The following is a 23,855-nucleotide window of genomic DNA, read 5'->3' on the forward strand; positions in this document are numbered from 1 at the left end:
GCCCTACCGCGTTGAGTGGCGGAGTCGGGATCCAGGTGGCCCGGCGGCCGGCTCAGTCCACCGCCCCGCCCCCGGCCTCGCGCCCCACCCCTTGGATGAGAAAACTGAGACTCTGAGAGGGGACGTGACTGATCCAAGGTCATACAGAAAGTCAGGCCCTGGGGAGTACAGGGCCAGGCCTGGGGCAAAAGGCCGATGGGCGTCCAGTACGCCACAGGGACCAGCCAAAGGAGGCAGTGCCCAGTGATGCTTTCCCAAATCCAGGGGAGAAGGACTCAACGGTGTGACCTCGCTCGGTGGGCGGGGGGGGGGGAACGCCTTCTTGGGAGACCCCAGCCCCCCACCTTCAAAAGAAGACACTAGCTTGGCAGTGTGACCTGAACTAGAGAGGTCACTTAACCTACCTGAGCCTCAGTTTCCTGGACTGTAAAATGAGTGACCTCGGGCCAACTCCACCTTCCCTCCCGCTTTCCCTCCTGCTTTCCCTCTCTGGTAGGCCTGGCCTTTCCAGCTCCGGAGCCCACCACAAGAAGCCCCCAGCCCCACAGGATGTGAATGCATTGGGCCCCAGCCAGGAAGTGGAGACCCATGAAGGCAGGAATAGCAGCCCTCTCCCAGCCAGCAGCAGCAGTTTCCCTTCCCGTTTCCTTCCCTGCCTGTGTTGGCCGTTCCCCCATAGCAGCTCTAATTTGAGATGCCAGAGCCTGACCCGGAATGGGGGCCCAACGCAGTGTCCCCTTCTCGGACAGCACAGTGGTCCCTGCAGTCCATGTGCCGTCTGTCTCTGTGCCTCAGTTCTCCCCTGTACCGTGACCTCCCATCAGGGCCGGCATACGGGGCATCAGGAGAATGCGTGCAGTTGTCACCTGGAAACCTCAAAATTCTTGGGGCCCAGTCATGGCCACTACACAGCGGCCACCCCTGTCCCCAAACACTGAAGGTGAGCCCCGTCTATGCTCCCCAGGAGGCCAGGCTGCCATCAGACCCAGCCTGCCCCAGGACCATGTACAGGGCCAGTCTCAAGGCAGGAGGGTAGTGGCCCAGATTGTGGGTCCCCCCAGGCCTCTCATCTGCTTGTGTGCCTGGGTGAGTCCAGGCTGGCTCTGGGCTCCAGGTGCTCCCCTGGAGGACCCAGAGGGGGCTTCCCCCAGAGGGCCTCTTTTGCCCCAGTAGGATGCAGCCTGACCCTAGTTCTTTTGCATCCATCACACTGTTATGGCGTCTTGTACTTACCTCTCTGGGTTTATTTTGCACACACTCCTGCCCCTGAGTGATGTCAGAGCCATAAGGGTGGCGACGGAGTGGAAGGGGGACACAGTGGGGACTCCAGGGGCTCCAGGCACTGCCCACCTTCAGGGAACCCTGACCCCAGCCCCTTTTGGGGAAGCTAGCATCCCACTTTCATATCCACTCCTGCACCCTCAGGACTGCCCCTGGCCATGTGATGAACAGGGAAACTGAGGTTTGGAGCATGAAGCCCCTTGCCCAAAGTCTAGCAGCCAGATGTGGCCTCCCAAGCACAGGTCGCTGCTCCTCAGCCACCTGAGGGTTTGAAAAGGATTTATTTAAAGGAACCCAAGCCTGCCTGCAGGGACTGAAAGTCCTGTGCCCTCTGGGATGTGCCCTCCAACCCTATGGGATGGAAGGCCACGGCAGAAAGCAGGACAGCTGCTGGTGCAGCCAGGGGTGTACAGCCTGGATGCCCACCACGGGGGCTGCAAGCAGGCACGGGCACCCCCATGGTCAAAGGGCAGGTCCTGGGCATTCCCCCTGCCCCAGGCATAGCACACGCATCCTCCCTCCTGGCTAGCTCTTGCCAGCTGTGGCTGCCTGGACCCCAAATGGAAAGTGAGTTCCTGGGAAGGTGGGGGGGCTCCTTAGAAGGAATGAACTGAGGTGTGACAGGAAGCCCCGCCCTTGGACACTGTCAAAGAAAAACCAGAGCTGGACTGTGGTTACAGATGTAGAAACAGATTTTTATTTAGGACTCTTGTGATAGGGGAAGAGAGACATCAGCAGAGAACTGGGCTCAATTCCAAATACAGCAAGGACACTTGGGACAGGAGGGGGCTTTGAGGATGGAAAATTAGGAAGAGGAAACATCGGGGTGAAGGGGATTCCGGCTGACAGAATTCTTGCAAAGACAGCCTGGGCTGACAAGACCTCACCCAGGGGATGGTGGGGGTGAGGACCCTGATTGGGTATCAAGGGTGATCAAGTATCCAGGGTGGGGAGTTCTTGCCAAACTCACTAGGAGGATTCTTTGTTGAAACTGGATTTTACAAGGAAGTTCACAGATGGGCCAAGGAGAAAGTTCAGGAGCCTGACTAAAGTTTGTCAAGCAGAGAATCTTTGTCAACATCACAGAAGCCAGGGCTCTGACACATACACACACCCACTCCTCTGAACGGCCTCCACCTTACTATTTGCTTCTTTCAGATTTTCTTGCCATCACATGCTTGATCTCATTAGAAAGCAGGCACAATTTTAAAATTATACAGGCAAAGCTAATTTCCACAGGGGTTCTTTGCACTGGGTTGGGTGGGGGCACTTCCCCCTGGTTTTCACAGGGCCAGCCGTTCCTCAGGCCTCTGCTCACCTGCACCCTGCCCCTGTGGGCTCTGCCTTCCAAGCCCAGCCCTGCTCCCACCTCAGTGACCACCATCCCTGTTATCTCTTGCCTGGAAGGTGGCAGCTGCCTTCTCATGTCTCACTGGTTCCCTGCCCCATCCTTGTCCCCACAGCCCAGTACCCACATAGTGGCCACGGGGGTCATAACACTGAGTCTGACCGTCCTCCTCCCTCACCCCGGGCTCATAGCCTTCCTGTTCCTCCAGCAGCCACCTCTGCCATTTACAAATCTTCATGTGTGCTGTGACCACCCAGAATGCTCTTCCCAGCTCCGTGCCTAGCATCCTTGCCCCCCCCTTGGAGTCTGCCCTGCCACGCCCCATGTCATTTCCTCCCCTCTGGCCCCCCTGCCCAGTGCAGCCCCTCCATTGCCACCCGGACACCCATTTCTGTAACTGTCAGCTACTGGGAGCTGGAGCCCTTCACCCCAGTTCTCCTGTTCTGTTCCAGTAGCCCAGGGTCAGCCACCTGGGCACAAAACACCCATCTTCCTTTGCAGGCCCTTCAAATTTCAAGGGAGGCCTCTGGGTTCCCCTTAGCTCCAGCCACCTGGCCTGTCCTGTCCTGCATGGTGGTGATCTACAGCCTTCACCTACCTGGTCCCACCTCACAATGGGGGTTAGTGGTAGAAAGGGCTGAATGGGGACTAGAACTTAGAACAGGAGCTCCCGGAGCCTTTTGTCAACAGCACCAAACCTTGGTGCTGCTTAAGTCCTATAAGGAGCTAGAAGTGATTCAATATCCCTGGTATCCAGATCAGCGGTGACACGCTGGGCCTGTGGGCCAGCATGCCACCATCAGGCCCTGACCCTGACCTGCTGCTTAGCCTACAGGTCCCCTGAGGCATGCAGCCAAGGGACACCACGTCCCACTCCCATAAAAGCCAAGGAGAGGCCGAGCGGGGTGGCTCACGCCTGTAATCCCAGCACTTTGGGAGGCCGAGGCGGGCAGATCACGAGGTCAGGAGATCGAGACCATCCTGGCTAACATGGTGAAACCCCGTCTCTACTAAAAATACAAAAAAAATTAGCCGGGCGTGGTGGCGGGCACCTGTAGTCCCAGCTACTCGGGAGGCTGAGGCAGGAGAATGGCGTGAACCTGGGAGGTGGAGCTTGTAGTGAGCTGAGATCACACCACTGCACTCCAGCCTGGGCGACAGAGCGACTCCATCTCAAAAAACAAAACAAAACAAAACAAAACAAAAAAGCCAAGGAGAGCTCTCCTGAGCCTGTCAGGAGCCCCAGCAGAGGAAAGCTGCACTGGCCTGGTGAGGGCTGGATCTGCACTTCCCCTGCCTCAGTGTCCCTGTGTGCCCACAGAAGCCCGGAGATACTCCAGCACTTGACAGGAAACCACCAGGCACACTCTCTGGCCTCACAGTCCCACTCCAGGAATCCACCCAAAGAAAATGGCATCCCAGTATCAAGATGTCTAGAAATGTGAAGGCCAGAAATGTGAAACCACCCAAGCATCCCTTGGCTGGGGATGTGTCACATAAATCATGGGACACCTGTCAGATGGACGACTCTGGGTAGCGTGAATCAGGAAAGTATCTGGTTCTAAGGGACATGACAAGTGTGGCTTCAGTCCACAAGTAGCCATGTAGAGTAAGGGCTTCTTCCTCCTGACCTTCGGCTCCTCTTCCTCATGGCCCCAACATGGCTGCTGGGCTCCAGGCAGGAAGCAGGGGAGGTCAAAGGGCAAACCCAGTGGCTTTTCTCAATGGCCAGAGACAGGTCACACCCCAAATTATGGGAGGCTGAAGGGTGTAGTTTTAATTGGCCCAGGACAAATGTGGGGCTCCGAGGTGAGAGAGAGGGTAGGGCGGAGAACTACAGAATGAGCTCTGAGTTCATTTTAAGTAGAAGCAAACAAGAGGTACAGCAGCAGGCAGAAATGTCTAAAACCATGCCTGCAGTAGGCATGGCTATGTACACACAGGCCTGCAGTACAAATAACCTCTCTGGGAGTGAAGCTGGGAGAGTAAGAAATTAGTCACTTTTTTTTTTTTTTTTGAGACAGAGTTTCACTCTTGTTGCCCAGGCTGGAGCGCAATGGCGCCATCTCAGCTCACTGCAACCTCCGCCTCTCGGGTTCAAGCGATTCTCCTGTTTCAGCCTCCCAAGAAGCTGGGATTACGGGTGCATGCTTCCATGCCCAGCTAATCTTTGTACTTTTAGTAGAGACGTGGTTTCATCATATTGGTCAGGCTGGTTTCGCACTCCTTACCTCAGGTGATCAGCCCGCCTTGGCCTCCCAAAGTGCTGGGATTACAGGCGTGAGCCACTGTGCCCGACCAAAATTAGTCACCTTTTATAAAATTGCTTTGACAAGTGATTGGGTTAAAGGTGACTGTGATGCTTGAACCCGGGAGGCGGAGGTTGCAGTGAGCCAAGATCGCGCCACTGCACTCCAGCCTGGGTGATAGAGTAAGACCTTGTCCCAGAAAAAAAAAAAAACGTGACTGTGATGGTCGTAAAGTGTGTCTGCCAATTCTCTTCTCACCAGTCAGCACTCTTCCCACCTAGCAGTGGAGTCCAACTCTCTACCCCTTGATTAGAAGGCAGCCTTGACTCCCAGTGAACAGACACAGCATGACTTCCGAGGCCTGGGACCTGAAAGGCAAAATGGCCTCCACCTGGTGCTCACATTGCAACTCCACCTTGAACACCAGCTGCCATGTTGTGAGGAAGCCCAGGTCACATGAGGCTGCCACGTGGGGGTGCTATGGCTGTGAAATAAAATCTTAAGCCCCACAGACTGACTGAATGGACCTGTCTTGGCCAAGGAGACCTGACCATGACTAAGACAGGTCAGTCACGCCTCAGTACACCCCTTCCTCGCTAACCAATACCAGATTTTTTTCTTCAGAGTTAAACAGAAACTAGCCCTGAAAACAAACAAACAAACAAAAAAAGGGAAGTCTCCTCTGCCGACTCTAACATCAACCAACCACTGTTACCTTTGTGTTTTTCAGTATTAGAAATAATTATTTAGCCAGGCGCGGTGGCTCATGCCTGTAATCCCAGCACTTTGGGAGGCCAAAGCGGAGGGATCACGAGGTCAGGAGATCAAGACATCCTGGCTAACTCGGTGAAACCCCATCTCTACTAAAAATACAAAAAATTAGCCAGGCGTGGTGGGGGGTGCCTATAGTCCCAGCTACTCAGGAGGCTGAGGCAGGAGGATCGCTTGAACATGGGAAGCGGAGCTTGCAGTGAGCGGGGATCGCGCCACTGCCCTCCAGCCTGGGCGACAGAGTGAGACTCTGTCTCAAAAAAAAAAAAAAAAAAAAGAAAGAAATAATTATTTAGTTTTACTTCATACCCCTCAACTGCACTTTTATAGCCAACAGATGCAGAACCCTCCATGGGTCCTTGCTTGGAAGCAGTACATCCTGTGGAGCAAGATGCTGAGGTAGCCATCTATAGTTGCTGAAAAGAAGTTTATTGCTATTTTCTTATTTTATTATACAAAACTAGATTTGCTTAAAACATTTCCCAGTCTCTTTAAAGGAATGCTAGTTAGTGGGAGGCTACAGCTGGTAAATTACCCTCAGTAGTGGTTTCAAGTAGTCCATAACTATAAAAATCGTTACGGCCAGGGTATGTCGGAACAGAACACTCCCCACTGGGGTCCTCAGCCTTGGATGTCAGCTTGGCCCCCCAAGGGGTCCCTACACCTGGAAGCTGATTCCACTCATCAGTCTCGAGCTGGGCGCATGTGGAATTGATGTGGAGTTGCAGCTGAGTGGCTGGTGGGGTCAGCCTGGCCTCCCAGTGTGGAGCATGGGCACAAGCCTCACTGCGTGGTCACCCTAGGGCATATGCTGCGGGCTGCTGTGGCATTCCTGTGGCCAGCCCAGAGGCAAGCAGGGGCTGTTTGGGGTTCACCATGTGCACCATCACCTGGGCTTGGGGTGAGCTGGAGGAGCCACTGAGACTCAGAGCTCTGGGGATCCCAGGGTTCTTGTCCACGCTGCGGGTCACACTGGCCAGCTTGCTGGTGCTTTCACCATGGTCTCTGTGGAGAGAGGAGGCATGAGTTGGCAAAAGAGTGTGGATAGGGTTTAACCCCCAACTCCATACCTTCCCAGGTACCCAGGCCCTGCGGTGGGCCTGGAACAACTGCTGCCCTGAGCACTGGGGAGCCCGTTTCCTCCTGCCAGGAGCTGCCCTGCACCCTAAGGTGCACAGAGGTCACTCCATCTCCCTGCTGGGCCCTGTTGGCAAGTGGGTCCTTCATCTACACAACCAGGGCGTGGCCCAGGAGTCAGATACTTGCCCCCCTAAGGTGTGGGGACTTCCTGGGGCTCATTCAGAGTGTGCAGAAACCACCAGGAACCCAGCTATCTGGCCAGGGCCTGGGATGTCCCAGGAAGAGAAGGGACGCTGGGGAGCAGGAGGTCAAGGGGAGGACATCTTCCCTCCTGCCAGGCCTGCCTCTTTGGTGGCCAGGAGCTGGATCACCCACCTGCTCTACCCTCAGTACTTTTGTGGCTCTCCACTCCCCCAGATACAAACCATGCCATTCCCCAGGCTGACCAGACCCTGGCCCTGCCCCATCTCCAGCCTCCACACACACTGGCCTCTGCTCCATGTGGGCTGCCTGGCGGCTCCCACCTCCAGCCCTTTGCGTGTCCTCTCCTCCCCTCAGAGGCTGTCTCTCTCCCCTCCCAAAGCAGGCTCTCTTAGTCCTTTCACTTCCGGCATCACCTCTTCCAGGAAGCCTTCCTGGATCATGGCTCCCACCCACAACTAATTCTCAGAAAAACTCTAGTAAGTAGTAGGAATTAAGAAATGATCTGCTTATGCAATGAGTAAGTGAAAGCATCAACAACCGGTGGAGACGAAAGGCAGCTTCGGGGAGGCAGGAACCAGACTGACTTCACTCAGCCTCACTTACTGGTTGTGTGGGAGTTTACACAACTTTCTTAACCTGCCTGGTTCTTCACCTGGAAAACGGGATAAAAGTAGTACCCACCCCTAGGTGAAAAGAGTTAATATTTGGAAGAGTTCACAACAGTGCCTGGTACATTGCAAGTGCTGAGAAGTAGTTATGAAATAAAAACAAGGTCAAGAGGCAAATCTCACCTTGCTAAAGGCAATTTATCACCTATGGAGGCAGCCTGGGCCCTGCCTGAGGGGTGGGCAGCCCCAGCACAGGCATATCGCGAGGATCCTGCCTGGGAGCCTGGGGCCCAGGGCTGGGGACTCAGGGAACTCTGCCTCCATCAGCTTTGTAGCCCTGGGCAGGACCCACCTTCTCTGAGTCCCCACGAAGCTGGGCTGAGTGCTCGAGGTCCCCATGTGTGAGAGAGCTCCGGGAAGGGGCTCTGCCCTAAGGGTCCCCCTCCCAATCCCCCTCAGCCTCACCACCACTTCCTGCCTCTTGAGCTGACTATAAGAGTGGCCCCCAAGCCGGCCTCCTCCAGCCTCTCACGGCCCTGTCAGGGTGCCTCCCTCCCGCCCTGGCTCTCTCACTCCCTGGGGGAGGTGAACACAGCTCTGTACACACATCTGTGGCCACTCTTGGATGGGATGCACACGTCCGACCACACACTGCGCAAGTTCCCGCAGTGTAAGAGGCGGTGTCTGTGGCGCTGGGACCAGGCAGAAGTGTGGCCCGAAACAGCACCCCGGGAGCTCCTTGGCGTCATGCTCTGGCCAGCAAAGCCCCTGCGGCAGCGGCAGCAGCTGTAGCTGCCATCATCCTGGACACCATGTTGCCTTGAGAGACAATTGTTCCTTCCCCCATTCCATGGGCACTTTCCCAGTTATGACACAGGACGATCTGGTCCCAGTGCTGTAATGGGGAGCGGGGATCACAGGCGGGGCAATGGAGGAGCTCTGAAAGTGGCTTTGGATATCTCACTACCCAAAAGGAAAGGCATTAGCCACCATAGCCCCAACAAAACTAAAATAAAAAGGAAAGGGGGCCAGGCACGGTGGCTCACGCCTGTAATCCCAGCACTTTGGGAGGCCGAGGTGGGCGGATTACGAGGTCAGGAGATCAAGACCATCCTGGCTAACACAGTGAAACCCCATCTTTACTAAAAATGCAAAAAATTAGCTGGGCATGGTGGCGGGCACCTGTGGTCCCAGCTACTCGGGAGGCTGAGGCAAGAGAATGGCATGAACCCGGGAGGAGGAGCTTGCAATGAGCCAAGATTGCGCCACTGCACTCCAGCCTGGGCGACAGAGCGAGACTCCGCCTCAAAAAAAAAAAAAAAGGAAAGAGGCCTAATAAATGTACAGCCAACTGATGGGTCAGGTGCCCTCCCACAACACATGGAGCAAAACATTAGGAGGAAACAGAAAATGATTCATGCCAGCAACGGCACTGGTGAGCCAAGGCTGGAGAAAACATTCTTCCTTGACATTCATCAAAGAAATGCTGACGGAAACTACCCACACAACTTGTAGCTACTGTAAGAAACAAATGATAAACAAATGATCAGCACTCAGTGATGATGCAGTTACCAGAAAAATATGGCCACACTCACTGTACCAGAGTTCCCAGGGAAAGAGTGTGGTCATAAAATATTCAGACTGTTGGGCCTAAACAATCGATTCCTAGGATCACCCCCAAGAGCTGTGGTCTTGAAAAAGAAAAACAGCACTAAGCAAAAAGACACTGACCACTCAATAGGGGAGGGTCTAGCAGATGTTGGAAGGTTTGGAATAATAGGCTGCTGTAAGGAATGATAGCCTGGAGGCCTCAGACCACCATGGTGACCTGGAACGTGTTGCTAAGTGCAGAAGTATCAATGGCAGCATTTCAGCTACATCTTAATAGACACCTGAAGCGCCAGGAAAGGAGATAGGTGAATTCCTTCCCTGCAGGTGTTGGCCAGACCCAGCACGGTGTGTGCAACCCAGGGCCACACAGATCACCACTTCCTGTGCCTCAGTTTCCCCATCTGCATAAGGTCGTAAGAGTGGCAACGACAGTAACAGCCAGTATTCACTGAGCTCTCACCCTGGGCCTGGTGAGAGAGGCACACACCTGGACTCAGGTAACCTCAACAACTTGAAAGGTGAGCGCTACTGCAATCCTCACTTTACAGGTGAGGAAACCGAGGCATGGAGCTGTTACAGTCATACAGTGAGGCCACAAGGGCTGGGACCAAGTGCACTGCAGCCTCGAAAGACTCCAGCGGGAGGGCCTGAAGGAAGGGAACACAAGCTCAATGATGTCATCTGCATGCCCGCCCGGACCCTGGTGTCTAAGCGCTGTTCTCCACCCAGAGAAACAGGGGTCCCAGAGCAGTGGCCAACCGCAGAGATGGGCACAGAAAGCACAAGATGGGCCTGGAACATCTTGTGCAAGGCAGGAAGCACTCACAGACTGATGGGGATGGATCAGAAGGACACAGGCCACGGCTTGGCAGAGCTCCTACTGCCAAGAACTGGAGCCCACAAAAAGTGTGCCTGAAAATAATGCGGTGGAATGGGCATGAATGAGGTTGTCTGGCTTAGCTGGTGACCATGAGAATGGGAGGCAGGGACAGGAGATCCGTGACAATATTCTACTTTTGTGTATTTGTGAACTTTTCCCAAAATAAAAGTTTCAGAAAAGAATATTCATGAGTTCATGTGATGCTAAAACAACAAAACAAAATCAAAAGAAAGAAAGGAAAGAAAAAAACAGCTCATCCTCATCCCTGATAGAAGGAATGTCAGAAGTGCAACAGAATTAACAAAGTCACCATTCTGTAATGCCCAAGGCAAGAGCGGATCTGGCAGGATCAGCCTTGCACGCTGAGACCACGAGTCGGAGGCTGCTGAGACAGTGGAGGGACGCTTGCAGAGTCCCTGCCTCAGGCTCTGACAGTGGAGGGACCTGGGGGGCTTCACCTCAGCCAAGAGACCCCATTCCATGTGGCCCGTGGGGGAAGCCTGGCCCGTGTCTGATCTGCACACCCAGCCCTGCACCAGAAATGCAGAGCCGGGCCTGGTCACACAGAAACACCAGACAGATGCAGACAGGAGCCTCTGCATGCCACCACTGGCCTGGAGCTCTCAGAAGACTACGCCATGAAAAACTGAAGGCCCATACCAGTTTAAGGAGCCCAGAGACCTGGTGGCTGAGCACTGTGTGTGATTATGGATGTTCTCCACTCGACAGGCCACGTGCAATCAATATTAGATTTCTGTTGGTTTTTTTTTTTTTTTTTTTTTTTTTTTGAGACGGAGTCTCGCTCTGTCACCCAGGCTGGAGTGCAGTGGTACAACCTTGGCTCACTGCAGCCTCCGCCTCCTGGGTTCAAGTGATTCTCCTGTCTCTCCCTCCCAAGTAGCTGGGATTAAAGGCACACGCCACCACACCCAGGTAATGTTTGTGTTTTTAGTAGAGACGGGATTTCACCATGTTGGCCTCGAACTCCTGACCTCAGGTGATCCTCCCACCTCAGCCTCCCAAACTGCTGGGATTACAGGTGTGAGCCACCATGCCTGGCCAATTAGTATTAGATTTCTGGACTCAGAAAAAGAATGTCCTCATATTGGTTCAGGGCAAAAATATGTATGCGTGTATTAAGAGAGAGAGAAAGGAGAGGGAGAGAGCACAGGAAGGAGAGCAAGTGACTGCAGGTCAGTGCAGAGCCCTGCTAGGTGTGGGTGGAGGGAACACAGGTGTGTAGAAGCTTCAGCTTCCCTGGAGGGTGGACCCTCCAGATGAAAACACTGCTGGGGACAGTTCTGAGTCCTAGAATGTCACAGTCAGGACAGCGTGCTACAAGGACCACCAGCCTCTTGTTTTAGAGATGGGAGTTAAGGTTCTGGGTGGGCCGGGTATGTGGGAGCAGCAGGCTCTCAGCGTGTGGGAACAGCAGGCGGCCCGGGGCCTGACCAAGCTGGACTCCTTGTCCCCCAGCATGTCCCCCACCCAGACCCCGGCTCACGTGGTGAAGCTGTGGTTGTCGTGCGCCTGGCTGGGCCCGCTCATGGGTTTGTTGAAGTGCTTGAGGCCAAGATATGCGGCCTGCACCGTCTCCAAGTCCTCATCTTTCAGCTGGGACCACAGCTGGGCTGACCTGGAGGAGAGTTTGGGAGGAAGGACTCTGAGCATGCAGGTATGTCCCTGACAGTGGTGGAAACGGGCTCCATGTAGGCCCAGGGCACCATCTGCAGGACCAGCGCAGGCTGGCAAACCTCTCAAAGAGCTGGGCAGTGGATGCTTTTGGTGCGGTGAGACACATGATTTCTCCCACAGCTAAACTCTGCCATTGCAGCCCAAAAGTAGCCACACACCAGTAGACGATGAACATGGCTGTGTTCCAATAAAACTTTACTTACAAACACAGGTGGTGGAAAGTTCTAGGGCTGGACAGTGCTAATGGCTGCACTACATCGTGAACACACTTAATGCCACTGAACTGTAGACATTAAAAAGGTAAGTTTTGGGCCGGGCGCGGTGGCTCACGCCTGTAATCCCAGCACTTTGGGAGGCAGATCACTGGGCGGATCACCGGAGGTCAGGAGTTCGAGACCAGCCTGGCCAACATGGTGAAACCCCATCTCCACTAAAAATACAAAAAATTAGCTGAGTGTGGTGGTGCATACCTATAATCCCAGCTTCTAGGAAGGCTGAGGCAGGAAAATTGCTTGAACCCAGGAGGCGGAAGTTGCAGTGAGCTGAGATCGCGCTACTGTACTCTGTCGCGTGGGCGACAGAGCAAGACTCTGTCTCAAAAAATAAATAAATAAAACAATACCCCGTGAACCCATAGCCTGGCCTAAGAGCAGGGCCTTGGGGGCCCACATGCCCCCCAGCTGTGATGCTGCCCCTGGCTGCTGTGTGGGCCAGGAGCAGCACTTGGTGAGACGCAGGCCCAGAGCAGCGGTGGTAGGAATGGGTGCCCTGAGGGCAGTGCCGGGGTTCCCATGAAATACTCTGCTCTTTCCTCCTCCCATGGTGCCAAGAGGCGCCTCCCGGGAGGACCCTGAGATCATGAGGCCACTGTACCTGTTGGAGTGCCGCTGCTCACTCTTCTTCACGCACTTGAGGAGGCAGCAGGTGAGGAAGGCCATGGACATGAGCAGGATGATGGCACAGCTCACAATGGAGGCGATCACGGCCACCTTGAAGCCAAAGGTCTCGTGTGGTGGCACCACTGTGTGGGAGACAACCACCAGCTCCTGGGCGAAGTTTGCCCAGATCTGCCTGGCCCAGGGGTTGGGGGTCTCAGGTGGTAGGGGTAGGGCCTGGGTGTGGACAGGGCCTGGGCAGCCCTCAGTGAGCCCTGTTGCATGGTAAGGGGGCAGTGAGGTGCTGGGGGCTGAGGCAAAGATCTGTGCAAACTATATTTGGAGGTTGGACTATCAGAGAAGACTCTCCCCAAGAAGCAGGTATTTGAGCAGGGTGGGTAGGAGTATGCAGAGTGGCTATTTGAAGGGGTTATTTAAGCAGGGTTTTGCAGGGTATGTAGGAGTATGCAGAGTGGCTAATTGAAGGGGGTATTTGAGCAGGGTTTTGTAGGGTATGTAGAAGTCTGCAGAGTGGCCAATTACAGAAGTTCTGGCAGGGAGTTCAGAGTGATGGCCTCCCTGGCTCCTACCCACTGGAGTCCTGCCTGAGGAATGAAGGAAGGGCGGGCCACAGAGAGGAGGTGACAATAGACAGTGCTGAGGAGGCCTTGCCCAGCCCATGGTCTGGGTTTTCACAATGCCCCAAGGTGGCAACATTCTTCAGGGAGCCTACATGCCTTCTCAGGTCACTTTCCAGGAACGCCCAAAATACTATGTATCTGCTGTGTGACCTCAGCTATGCTCCAAAAACTAGTTCCATCAGATTCTACTGGATGTTCTGGCTAAAAAAGGCCTCAGAATCCTAATTTGAGCAACACCATTTACTCCCCCACATAGGGAACATGGCCCTGTGCCCTGGTCCCCATTTCCCATGCTCCCTAGTGGATCCTGGCCACCCAGAATGGAGACTACATTTCCCAGTGGTCACAGGACCATGTTCTGGCCAGTGGAGGATAAGAAGTGATGTGGGGCAACTTCTAAGAACCTTCCCTGAGACACTGGGGCCTGCCCTTTGGCCCCAGGGCCCCTCACCCCATAACAGCTGCCTGGAACACAGCTGCTGCCACCTTGAATCATGAGGCTGAGGCCATGCCCAGCAGAGCCATGCCAGGGAAGGGGCCTGGCTCCCACTGCCATGGAGCCCATACAGATCTGCCTGCCCACCCTGAAGGTTGAGCTCCATCATAGTTAATCCTAGTATTTTGGGTTTTCTGCCTCTCAGAATCTAATCCTAAGACTTGCATCCTCAGAGAATCACCTAGCGCGTGAACATTTTAAAGACTCTGAGAAGTCCTGCAGCATAAAAACCCAGAATCTGCCAAACTATTTTGACTCTGAGCCCTTTTTACGCACAAAACACATGAACATAACACACATAGCTTCATTTTGGAAATGTCATGCTGGGCACTGAAAAGGGACTATCCTGTGGACCTTTCAACACCTGTACAAGAAATACAACCAGAAAACCATCTCCTGGGAGCTCCAGGGCCAGGCATCTCATGACCTTCCATGTTGCCAGTACTTCAGATTCCTGATACGTGAAATATCCTATTGAAGTTGGCCATGTGCACGTGTACATGAATGAATGAATGAACAAACATAGTTTCCTGCTTAACACATGAAAACATGCTGGCTCAGAGAGCATGCGCAGCCTCTTGGCAGTGAGGGGCTAAGTCAGTAGCAGAGCCAGGATTGGAGGCCCGCTACTAGGCTTCGGGTCTGCGCTGCCAACATGGCACTGAGAGGGCTGAGGGCCTACAGTCGGCTGCTGACATGTAAGCAAGCTGTCCGTGTTGGGAATGGGACCCTACACACTGGCCTAGCTGCTTGTGAGTAGACACCCACGCCATCCCCACCCACACCATCCCCATGACATGATTTGGGGCCATCCCCCACCCCCAGAGCCACCGAGCTGAGAGAGGGGTCCTTACGTTTGCACACTGGGGACCCTGAAGACCACTCAGCGATGCTCCCCTTCCAGGTGCAGGTGAGGAGCCCAGACCCCACCATCTGGTGGTTGGAGGGGCAGCGGAACATGAGCACGGTCCCCACGGAAGCACCATCGCCACGAAGGACTTGGAAGGTTGCTTGCAGGGGTAGCTGCAGCTTAGCACAGGTGCCTGGGGAGAGAGGCAGGTGTGAGGCATGGGGGGGGTGGGCACGCAGGGCAGGGCTGGGCAGGACCCTGGAGGGAGGAGCTGGCACAGCATTGGGGAGCACAGGGGTGGGGTGCAGCTCCAAAGGCCATTGGATGCTCTAGAGGTCACATGGGGTCATCCAGACCCGGGGACAACGCAGAGCTGGATCCCTCCATGAAGTACACTCTAGATGCTGAGGATTGGAGCATTAAAAAAACAAACAAGTGTTAGAAGACAATAAAAGCAAATATACCTTCCCTGAGACACTGAGGCATGGCCTTTGATTACGACCTAAACACAGCTCCAAAGGCAGAAATCGGAACAAAAAAAAAAAAAAAAAAAAAAGAGGGACAGAGAAAGATCAACAGATTTGACTGCATACAAAGCAGAAAGCAAAAGCTTCTGAGGCTCCCTAATAATGGAAAACAACCAACTCTGGTGAAAAATTCAGGAAAGGATATTTGGAAAGCATAGGTTAAAGGTTGGTTCGATAGTCTTAATCTATGAAGAGGTCTTACACATCAATGAAAACTGAATATTCAGTTTTAAAAAAAACCCAACAAGTTCTAGTGTGAGAACAAGCAATTCGCAAGGACACCAATGGCCCACAGTCATGAAAAATGCAGACCCACAGGCAATTGAGGAAATGTTGATTCAAGGGAGAGCTCATTTTTCCTGCATCGGTGAGGTAAAGGCAAAAAGAAAACAATGTGCAAGTTGGCAGGGCCTGGGAAGCCCTGTACCCGGGCTGGGGTACAGATCCAACCTTGCTGCAGAGCATTTGGTAAATGCAATAAGCACCCTATGTTGCATATGCACCTTTAGCCACAGGAAATAAGAATCTGCTGGCCAGGCATGGTGGCTCATGCTTGTAATCCCAGCACTCTGGGAGGCTGAGGTGGGTGGATCATGAGGTTGGGGTATTGAGACCATCCTGGCCAACATGGTGAAACCCCGTCTCTACTAAAAATACAAAAATTAGCTGGGCATGGTGGCACGTGCCTGTAATTCCAGCTACTCGGGAGGCTGAGGCAGGAGAATCGATTGAACCAGGGAGTTGGAGGTTGCAGTGAGCCAAGATCACTGCACTCCAGCCTGGCGACAGAGCGAGACTCCATGTCAAAAAAAAAAAAAAAAAAAATCTGCTGCCAAGATTTCTCTATGGGGAAGCCCACCTCAGAACCACGCATAATAGTGAAAGGCTGAAACAACCCACGTCTCCAGCAGGAGGGAATGATTCCCTCACCCGGGTCCATCCAGACATTAAAATACCAGAGAGCACTTAGGGTGATGTTCTTTTTTTTTTTTTTTTTTTTGAGTCAGAGTCTCACCCTGTCACCCAGGCTGGAGTGTGCAATGGCGCCATCTCAGCTCACAGCAACCTCCGCCTCCTGGGTTCAAGCAATTCTCCTGCCTCACCCTCCCGAGTAGCTGGGATTACAGGCGTGCGCGACCACGCCTGGCTAATTTTTTGTATTTTTAGTAGAGACGGGGTTTCACCATGTTGGCCATGATGACCTTGTGATCTGCCCGCCTTGGCCTCCCAAAGTGCTGGGATTATAGATGTGAGCCACCACGCCTGGCCAGTGATGTTCTTAAATAAGAACACAGAGATGCTCTGGATGCAACAGCAGTCGAGAATTTTTATAAAATTATAATGACAACAGCTGGGACTGAGAAGATTACTGTGGCTGGATGCCGTTGCACCTGCCTTACATGTGCCATCATCTATCAGCACAGCAGCCTACCCAGGGAGAACCATCATTATCCCCATCGACAGAGAAGCAAACTGGGCAGAGGGTCTTACGACACTTTTTGCAGTCACACAGCTCTTATGATGCAGGGAAGTCTTAGAACCAGACAAGGAGGCTCTGGTCTAACTTCACACACATTCATACACACACAGACACACACACGCAATGCACCTGAGTCGTCGTGCTATGCATGTATCAGCAGCTGGTTACTTTTCACAGCAGTGAAGTGTTCCATTGTGCAGATGGGCCTCAGTGTGTGTCCCTGTTCCCTGCATCTGAGTTGTCTCTGGGGTTCAAGGACGTTCAGTGAAACTGCTAAGGACATCCCCAAGCAGGTCTCCTGGTGTCCAAATGCAAGAGGCTCTTTCTCCTGCTTATCTGGTATTTCCTGATTTTGGGGCATTGACAGTGGACCGCTGGCACATCACAGGTAAATAACAGGGACAGGCCAGGCCTGGTGGCTCATGCCTGTAATCCCAGCACTTTGGGAGGCTGAGGCGGGCGGATCACGAGGTCAGGAGATCGAGACTATCCTGGCTGACACGGTGAAACCCCATCTCTACTAAAAATAGAAAAATAATTAGCCGGGTGTAGTGGTGGGCGCCTGTAGTCCCAGCTACTCGGGAGGCTGAGGCAGGAGAATGGCGTGAACCCGGGAGGCGGAGCTTGCAGTGAGCCGAGATCGCACCACTGCACTCCAGCCTGGGCGACAGAGCGAGACTGCGCCTCAAAAAAAAAAAAAAAGAACAGGGACAGCAAGCTGTGCTGATGCATGGTGTGTGCAGAGGCAGAGACTGACCGGAGGCAGCAGTGGTGAAGAGCCACCTGAGCATCTCTGTGCCTGTTTCCCTCTGCACAGGCAGGGACTGACACCCAGAGATGGGGGTGATGGCGGGGACAAAAACTGGGGCATGCAGAGTCTGAGGGACCCCACTATTCCACACTGACCTGCTACGACCTTCCTCTGTCCTCTGTGTGCTGCATCTCCAGCCAGGACCATGCCCTGGGTGCCAGGAATGGAAGTCCTACTGCTCACCGAGTCTGAGATGAGACCTAGCCAAGCTTCTGAGCTCCCCAAACCTGCTCACCATGTGGCTTCTCCTCTTATAACTTTAATTTAAATCAGCAGTCCCTCCATCCTTCAGTTGCTTGGGCCCCAAACCTTGAAACCTACTTTCTCAATCCACAACCAATTGGCCAGCAAACTCTGTGGACTCTAATTTTAAAATGTTTACCAAAGACATCTGCGGTAGGCTGCATACCATCCCCCAGATTTATTCACATCCGCCCAGGAGCAGTCATGTGGGCTGGCTGTGTGCCCAGGCAAGGTCTTTATCTGCGAGACGTATCACTCCATTTCTTACCCCACATCTAAATTCACAAACCCATCTGGGGGGAAACCGAGGCTCAGAGAGGTCACACCACCCCTTGCCCCAGCCATATGTGCCACGGCTATTAATGGGCATCAGCAGAGCTGGGCTTCAGGCCAGGCCCCGAAGTCTGGTCTGGGATCTGGCAAAAGTGGAGGCTACCAGAGGCTCCGTGCCATGGTAGTGACAGTGAAGGATGGCATTTGGCTGCAGCTGGCCAGGTCACATTGACCCACCCCCCAGCAGCACCCAGTGGTCCCCCTGCCCCTGGCCTCTGCGTGACCAAGGACCCCAGGGCCTTAATAAGCTGAGATGCTGAGGGGGAGAGTGCGGAGGCAGGGGTGGCCCTCAGGAGGGGCTGAGGCAGACATGCCCCACCGCTTTGGGAGGGTCAGGCTACACTGCTTCTGCCCTGAGGATACTTGCTAGCAAGGGAGGAAGAAGTGTGGGAGGGGCTTATGGTTTGCGTACTTTTCTGGGAGGGATGGGGAAGGGACTGATCTAACACAAACAACACTGGGGGCCTAATGGGTGCTGTACTGCGTTATAGCCCTATGAGGAGGGTGGTCTACCCCCACCTTACAGATGGGGAAACTGAGGCACAGCAAAGCTCAGTGGCATGTCCAAGGTCACTCAGCAGGAAGGTGGTAGGGATGGAACTGGGACCCAGCACACTGTTTCGGGAGCCCCACCTGATGGCCAAGCCCAGTGGGTAGGATCTGCCCCATCTCACCTCATCCTGGGCGGTTTCAACTCTAGTTTCCACCCCTGGCTGCCGTTGCCTCTAGTATCCCTTCTCCCCATCCCAGAGTTGCAGCTGGAAATGTGATCACCACTGAAAACTACATTTCCCAACCTGCCCTCCAGGGAGCAGTCATGTGACTGAACCTGGCCAATGAGGTGTGAGCATAGATGCTGTGCCACTTCTGCATTGGGGAGTGTGACGGTTAATATTGAGTGTCAACTTGATTGAATTGAAGGATGCAATGTATTGTCCCTGGGTGTGTCTGTGAGGGTGTTGCCAAAGGAGATTAACATTTGAGTCGGTGGACTGGGAGAAGCAGACCCACCCTTAACCTGGTGGGCACCATCTAATCAGCTGCCAGTGAGGCTAGAATAAAAGCAGGCAGAGGAACATGGAAGGACTAGACTGGCTGAATCTTCTGGCCTTCATCTTTCTCCCATGCTGGATGCTTTCTGCCTTTGAACATCAGACTCCAAGTTCTTCAGCTTTTGGATTCTTGGACTTACACCAGTGGCTTGCCAAGGGCTGTCGGGCCTTCAGCCACAGACTGAAGGTTGCACTGTCTTCCCTACTTTTGAGGTTTTAGGACTCAGACTGGCTTCCTTGCTTCTCACCTTGCAGGCAGCCTATTGTGGGACTTCACCTCGTTATCGTGTGAGTCAATACTCCTTAATTAAACTCCCCTTTATATATACATCTATGCTATTAGTCCTGTCCCTCTAGAGAACCCTGACTAATACAGGGAACAAAGATGGTAGACGTGTGAAAGGGCAGACCAACCTCTCAGATCCTAAGAAGAGACAGAAATAAACTCCAGCTGGAGTTAGGCCACTGTTTTTTTGTGGATTTGTTAAGTGGACTGGTTCAAATCTGATACAAAGCTTCAGCAACACGTCTCAGCCCAGTGCCCTATTTAGCGCTTGGGATTCTGCCTGGCCCACTTGGGGCCCCAAGGTGACAATAACAAAAGTCGGAGTATCAGCAACAATAATAATAGAAGGAAGAATAATGCTCAGGCTCTACTCTGTGCTGAGCGCTTCAGCAGCTGTTGGGTGACAGTACAGAAACGAACACACGGGTTCTAGCCTGTGGGGCTCCTAGTCCACCTCCACCACACACATTTCGGGGCCCAGGCAAGGGAGCCTTCCCCGGCCTCAAAGTCAGCACAGCTGTTGTACCCACCTTGGACTGGGGTGCGGAGGAAATGAGGTGTAATGCCAAGGCATCTGGAAGGTGGTTGTGCCTGGTACACACGAGGACAGGAGCCATGGTGTCCTTGGAAGAACTGCCTCCCCCATTCTGCAGCCCCAGAAACCATGGCTCAGGGACACTGAGGTCACATAGCCAGTTTGTAGTTCTGCCAGGGTCAACCGCAGCCACCTGGCTCTTCATCCCCAGGCTGCCCCCATCCTTTCTGCCCCTTCAGTATCTGGGGAAGGCCAGCCTCTGGCCTGGGCAGGACCATTCTGACTGCTTCCTGTCTATGGATCCTCAGCATTCGCACAGCTACTAACAATAACAATGCATGTATGGATGGAATATTCTGTTCAAGAGCACCCTGCATTCCTTATCTGTATTATTACAGATAAGGCTCAGAGAGGTGGACTCACCTGCCCAAATGCCCACTGACAGCAGGGAGGGAGCCACACTAGATGCGGTGTCTAAGATTCTTATATCTGTAACATACATGTAATAGGAGATTTGTATCTTCTCTATATAAACGGCACTTATATATTAATAAGCCAATGACAAAAATCACAACAAAATGGGTAAGTTAGAAAAGAAAAACAAATGGCTTGGCCAGGCACAGTGGCTCATGCCTGTAATCCCAGCACTTTGGGAGGCCGAGGCAGGTGGATCACTTGAGGTCAGGAGTTCAAGACCAGCCTGGCCAACATGGTGAAACCCCATCTTTACTAAAATCAAAAATTAACTGGGTGTGGGTGGCACATGCCTGTAATCCCAGCTACTTGGGAGGCTGAGGCAGGAGAATCGCCTGATCCCAGGAAGCAGACGTTGCAGTGAGCCAAAATTGTACCACAGCACTCCAGCCTGGGCAACAAAGTGAGACTCCATCTCAATAAAAAAGAAAAAAAAAGGGGGAAGTAAAACAATCTCCATTAGATGACATGATTTTGTATATATGTAGAAAAGCCTCAGAAATCCACTAAAAGCTATTATAAATAGAAATGAGTTCAGCAAGGTTGTAGAATACCAGGTCAACATACAGAAGTCAGTTGTATTTCTGTACAGTAGCAGTGAGTAAATTGAAAATTAAGAAAAACATTTTATACAATAGCATCAAAAAGAATAAATTAGTTATAAATTTAATAACAGAAGTACAAAACATATACTCTGAAAACTACAAAACTTTGTTGAAAGAAATCAAAGACCTAAATAAATGGGAAAACATCCCATGCTCATGGATCAGAAGACTTAATATTGTTACGATGGCAACATATTATGGTAGTCCCTCCTTATCCTTGTTTTCACTTTCCATGGTTTCAGTTACTGGTGGTTCCACAATCAGAAAGTAGTACCTGACAACAGTTGTGCTTTGGGGCCATTATTAAGTAATATGAGAGTTGCCTGAACACAGGCACTGCAGTATCAGGGGATCTGATAATCCAGAGGGCTACTAAGTGACTGACAGCAATCCCAGGCGGGGTGGAGTGGGATGGGTGAGATTTCATCACAATACTCAAGAGTGGCTCACAGTGTAAAACTTACAAATTATTTCTGGAATTTCCCATTCCATCATAAGGCCTATGTTTTTCATCTCACTTCATCTCATCATGTAGGCATTTTATCATCTCACATCATCGCAAGAAGGGTGAGTACCGTCTATTAAGATATTTAGAGAGAGAGAGACCACATTCACATTACTCTCGTTATAATAGATTGTCATAATTGGTATAACTTATTACTAGTTATCATTAATCTTTTACTGTGTTTAATTTATAAATTAAACTTATCATAGGTACATGTGTTTAGGAAAAAAACAACATATATAGTATCTGAAGTTTCAGGCATGCACTGAGGGGTCCTAGAATGTATCCCCCTTGGATACATTGTGTCTATGATATTCACTGTATCTACTATATTCATTGAATCTACTGTATTCATTAAATCTACTGTATTCCCCAAACTGATACACAGATTCAACAAAATCTCTATCAGAATCCAGCTGCTTCTTTCCAGAAATCAACAAGCTGATCCTAAAGCTCATATGGAAATGTAAAAGACCTAGAACAGCCAAAACACTCTTGAAAAAGAACAAAGTTGGAGGGTTCACACTTGCCAATTTCAAAACTTATTACAAAGCTAGAGTAATCAAAACAGTGTGGTACTATCATAAGGACAGACATAAAGCCCAACAGAATAGAACTGAAAGTGCAGAAGTAAACCCTTACATTTATAGTCAGATGATTTTCAACAAGGGTACCAAGACAATTCAATGGGAAAGGAATAGTTTTTCAACAAATTGATGCTGGGACAACTGAAGCTGGACCCCCTAGCTCATACCATATACTAAAATTAACTTAACATGAATCAAAGACCTAAAAGTAAGAGCTAAAACTATGAAACTCTTAGAAGAAAACATAGGGGAAAATCTTTGTGAACTTAGGCAATGGTTTCTTAGATCTAACACCAAAGACAAACACCAAAAGAAAAATAAAAACAGGACTTCATCAAACTGAAAAATGTTTGTGCTTTAAAGGACATTCAATAAAATGAAAAGACAACTTACCAATAGGGAGAAAATACTTGCAAATCATGTATCTGATAAGAGGCATGTGTCTAGAACATATAAAGAATTATTACAACTCAATTATAATAAGACAACAAAATTTAAAAATGGCCAAAGGATCTGAACAGACATTTCTCTGAAAAAGATAAGTTAGCAGCCAATAAGCACAAGAAGATTCTCAAAATTATTAACCTTCAGGGAAATACAAATCAAAACCACAAAGAAGTCTGTCAAAAAGACAGGCAATACCAAGGGCTGGCTGGGCGCAGTGGCTCACGCCTGTAATCCCAAGACTTTGGGAGGCTGAGGTCGGTGGATCACTTGAGGTTAGGAGTTTGAGACCACCCTGGCCAATAGAGTGAAACTGTATCTCTACTAAAAATACAAAAATTAGCCAGGCGTGGTGGTGGGCCCCTGTAATCCCAGCTACTTTGGAGGCTGAGGCAGGAGAATCACTTGAACTTGGGAGGCGGAGGTTGCAGTGAGCCAAGATCACGTTACTACACTCCAGCCTGGGACAGAGCAAGACTTCATCTCAAAAAATAAATAAATAAATAAAAGACAATACGAAGCATTAGGAAGAATGTGGAGAAACTGGCACCTCAGATGCTACTGGTTTGGGAACAAAATGGTGCAACAGCTTTGGAAAACTGTCTGGTGGTTTTTCAAACAGTTAAGCACAGAATTACCACATGACCCAGTAATTCCACGGCTAGGTAATCAGCCAAGAGAAATGAAAATACCTGTCTACACAAAAATGGGTACACAAATGTTCACAGCAGCATTATTTGTAATGGCCAGAAAGCTGAAACACCTAAATGTCTGTCAACCAATAAGTGAATAAACAAAATGTGGTTTATCCACACTACAGAGTACTATTAAATCATCAAAAGGCATGAAGTGCTGATCCATGTTACAATATGGATAAACCTTGAAAACACTGTGTTAAGTGAAAGAAGTCAGACACAAAAGGTCACATGTCGTATGATGACACTCATATGAAATGTCCAGAATAGGCAAATCCAGAGACAGAAAGCAGATTAGTGGCTGTCAGAAGCTGGGGGAAAGGGAAAACTGAGAGATGGCTGCTAAGGGGTATGGGATCTTCTTATGGGGTGATTAAAAATATTCAGCTACTCGGAGAGGCTGAGGCAGGAGAATGGCGTGAACCCGGGAGGCGGAGCTTGCAGTGAGCCGAGATTGCGCCACTGCACTCCAGCCTGGGCGACAGAGCGAGACTCCGTCTCAGGAAAAAAAAAAAAAAAAAAAAAATTCTAAAATTGACTGGAGTGGCTAGGTATGGTGGCTCACACCTGTAATCCCAGCACTTTGGGAGGCCAAGGCAGTCAGATCACCTGAGGTCAGGAGTTCCAGACCAGCCTGGCCAACACGTTGAAACCCCATCTCTACTAAAAATACAAAAATTAGCTGGGCG

The 23,855-nt window shown here is 51.5% G+C and overlaps 1 protein-coding gene and 1 long non-coding RNA gene across 12 annotated transcripts in view; one reads left to right on the forward strand and one right to left on the reverse strand.

The window, feature by feature from the left end:
* Window positions 1–7,100, forward strand: LOC134736199 (uncharacterized). The gene is made up of 4 exons (XR_010120031.1): window positions 1–138; window positions 497–940; window positions 4,331–4,340; window positions 7,089–7,100. It is a non-coding gene; the product is annotated as an uncharacterized lncRNA (long non-coding RNA).
* The window catches only part of SUSD3 (sushi domain containing 3), a 25,928-nt gene continuing 8,132 nt past the window's right edge, over window positions 6,060–23,855 (reverse strand). For 2 of the 11 annotated variants that reach the window (XM_063636266.1, XM_055271903.1), the window contains exons 2-6: window positions 22,421–22,470; window positions 14,594–14,782; window positions 12,601–12,748; window positions 11,537–11,668; window positions 6,060–6,654 (exon numbers count right to left, since the gene is read on the reverse strand). In XM_063636266.1, the coding sequence (XP_063492336.1) occupies window positions 6,444–6,654; window positions 11,537–11,668; window positions 12,601–12,748; window positions 14,594–14,782; window positions 22,421–22,466 (726 nt within the window). In that variant the 5' untranslated portion in view covers window positions 22,467–22,470 and the 3' untranslated portion in view covers window positions 6,060–6,443. Of the gene's footprint in view, window positions 6,655–11,536; window positions 11,669–12,600; window positions 12,749–14,593; window positions 14,783–17,502; window positions 17,792–20,279; window positions 20,346–21,399; window positions 21,514–22,420; window positions 22,473–23,855 lie in introns of those variants that run through there. The other 9 variants (XM_055271902.2, XM_055271906.2, XM_063636264.1 and 6 more) reach the window with 8 other exon arrangements.

Source organism: Symphalangus syndactylus, chromosome 3, assembly GCF_028878055.3.
Source record: "Symphalangus syndactylus isolate Jambi chromosome 3, NHGRI_mSymSyn1-v2.1_pri, whole genome shotgun sequence".
Classification (NCBI taxonomy): Eukaryota; Metazoa; Chordata; class Mammalia; order Primates; family Hylobatidae; genus Symphalangus; species Symphalangus syndactylus.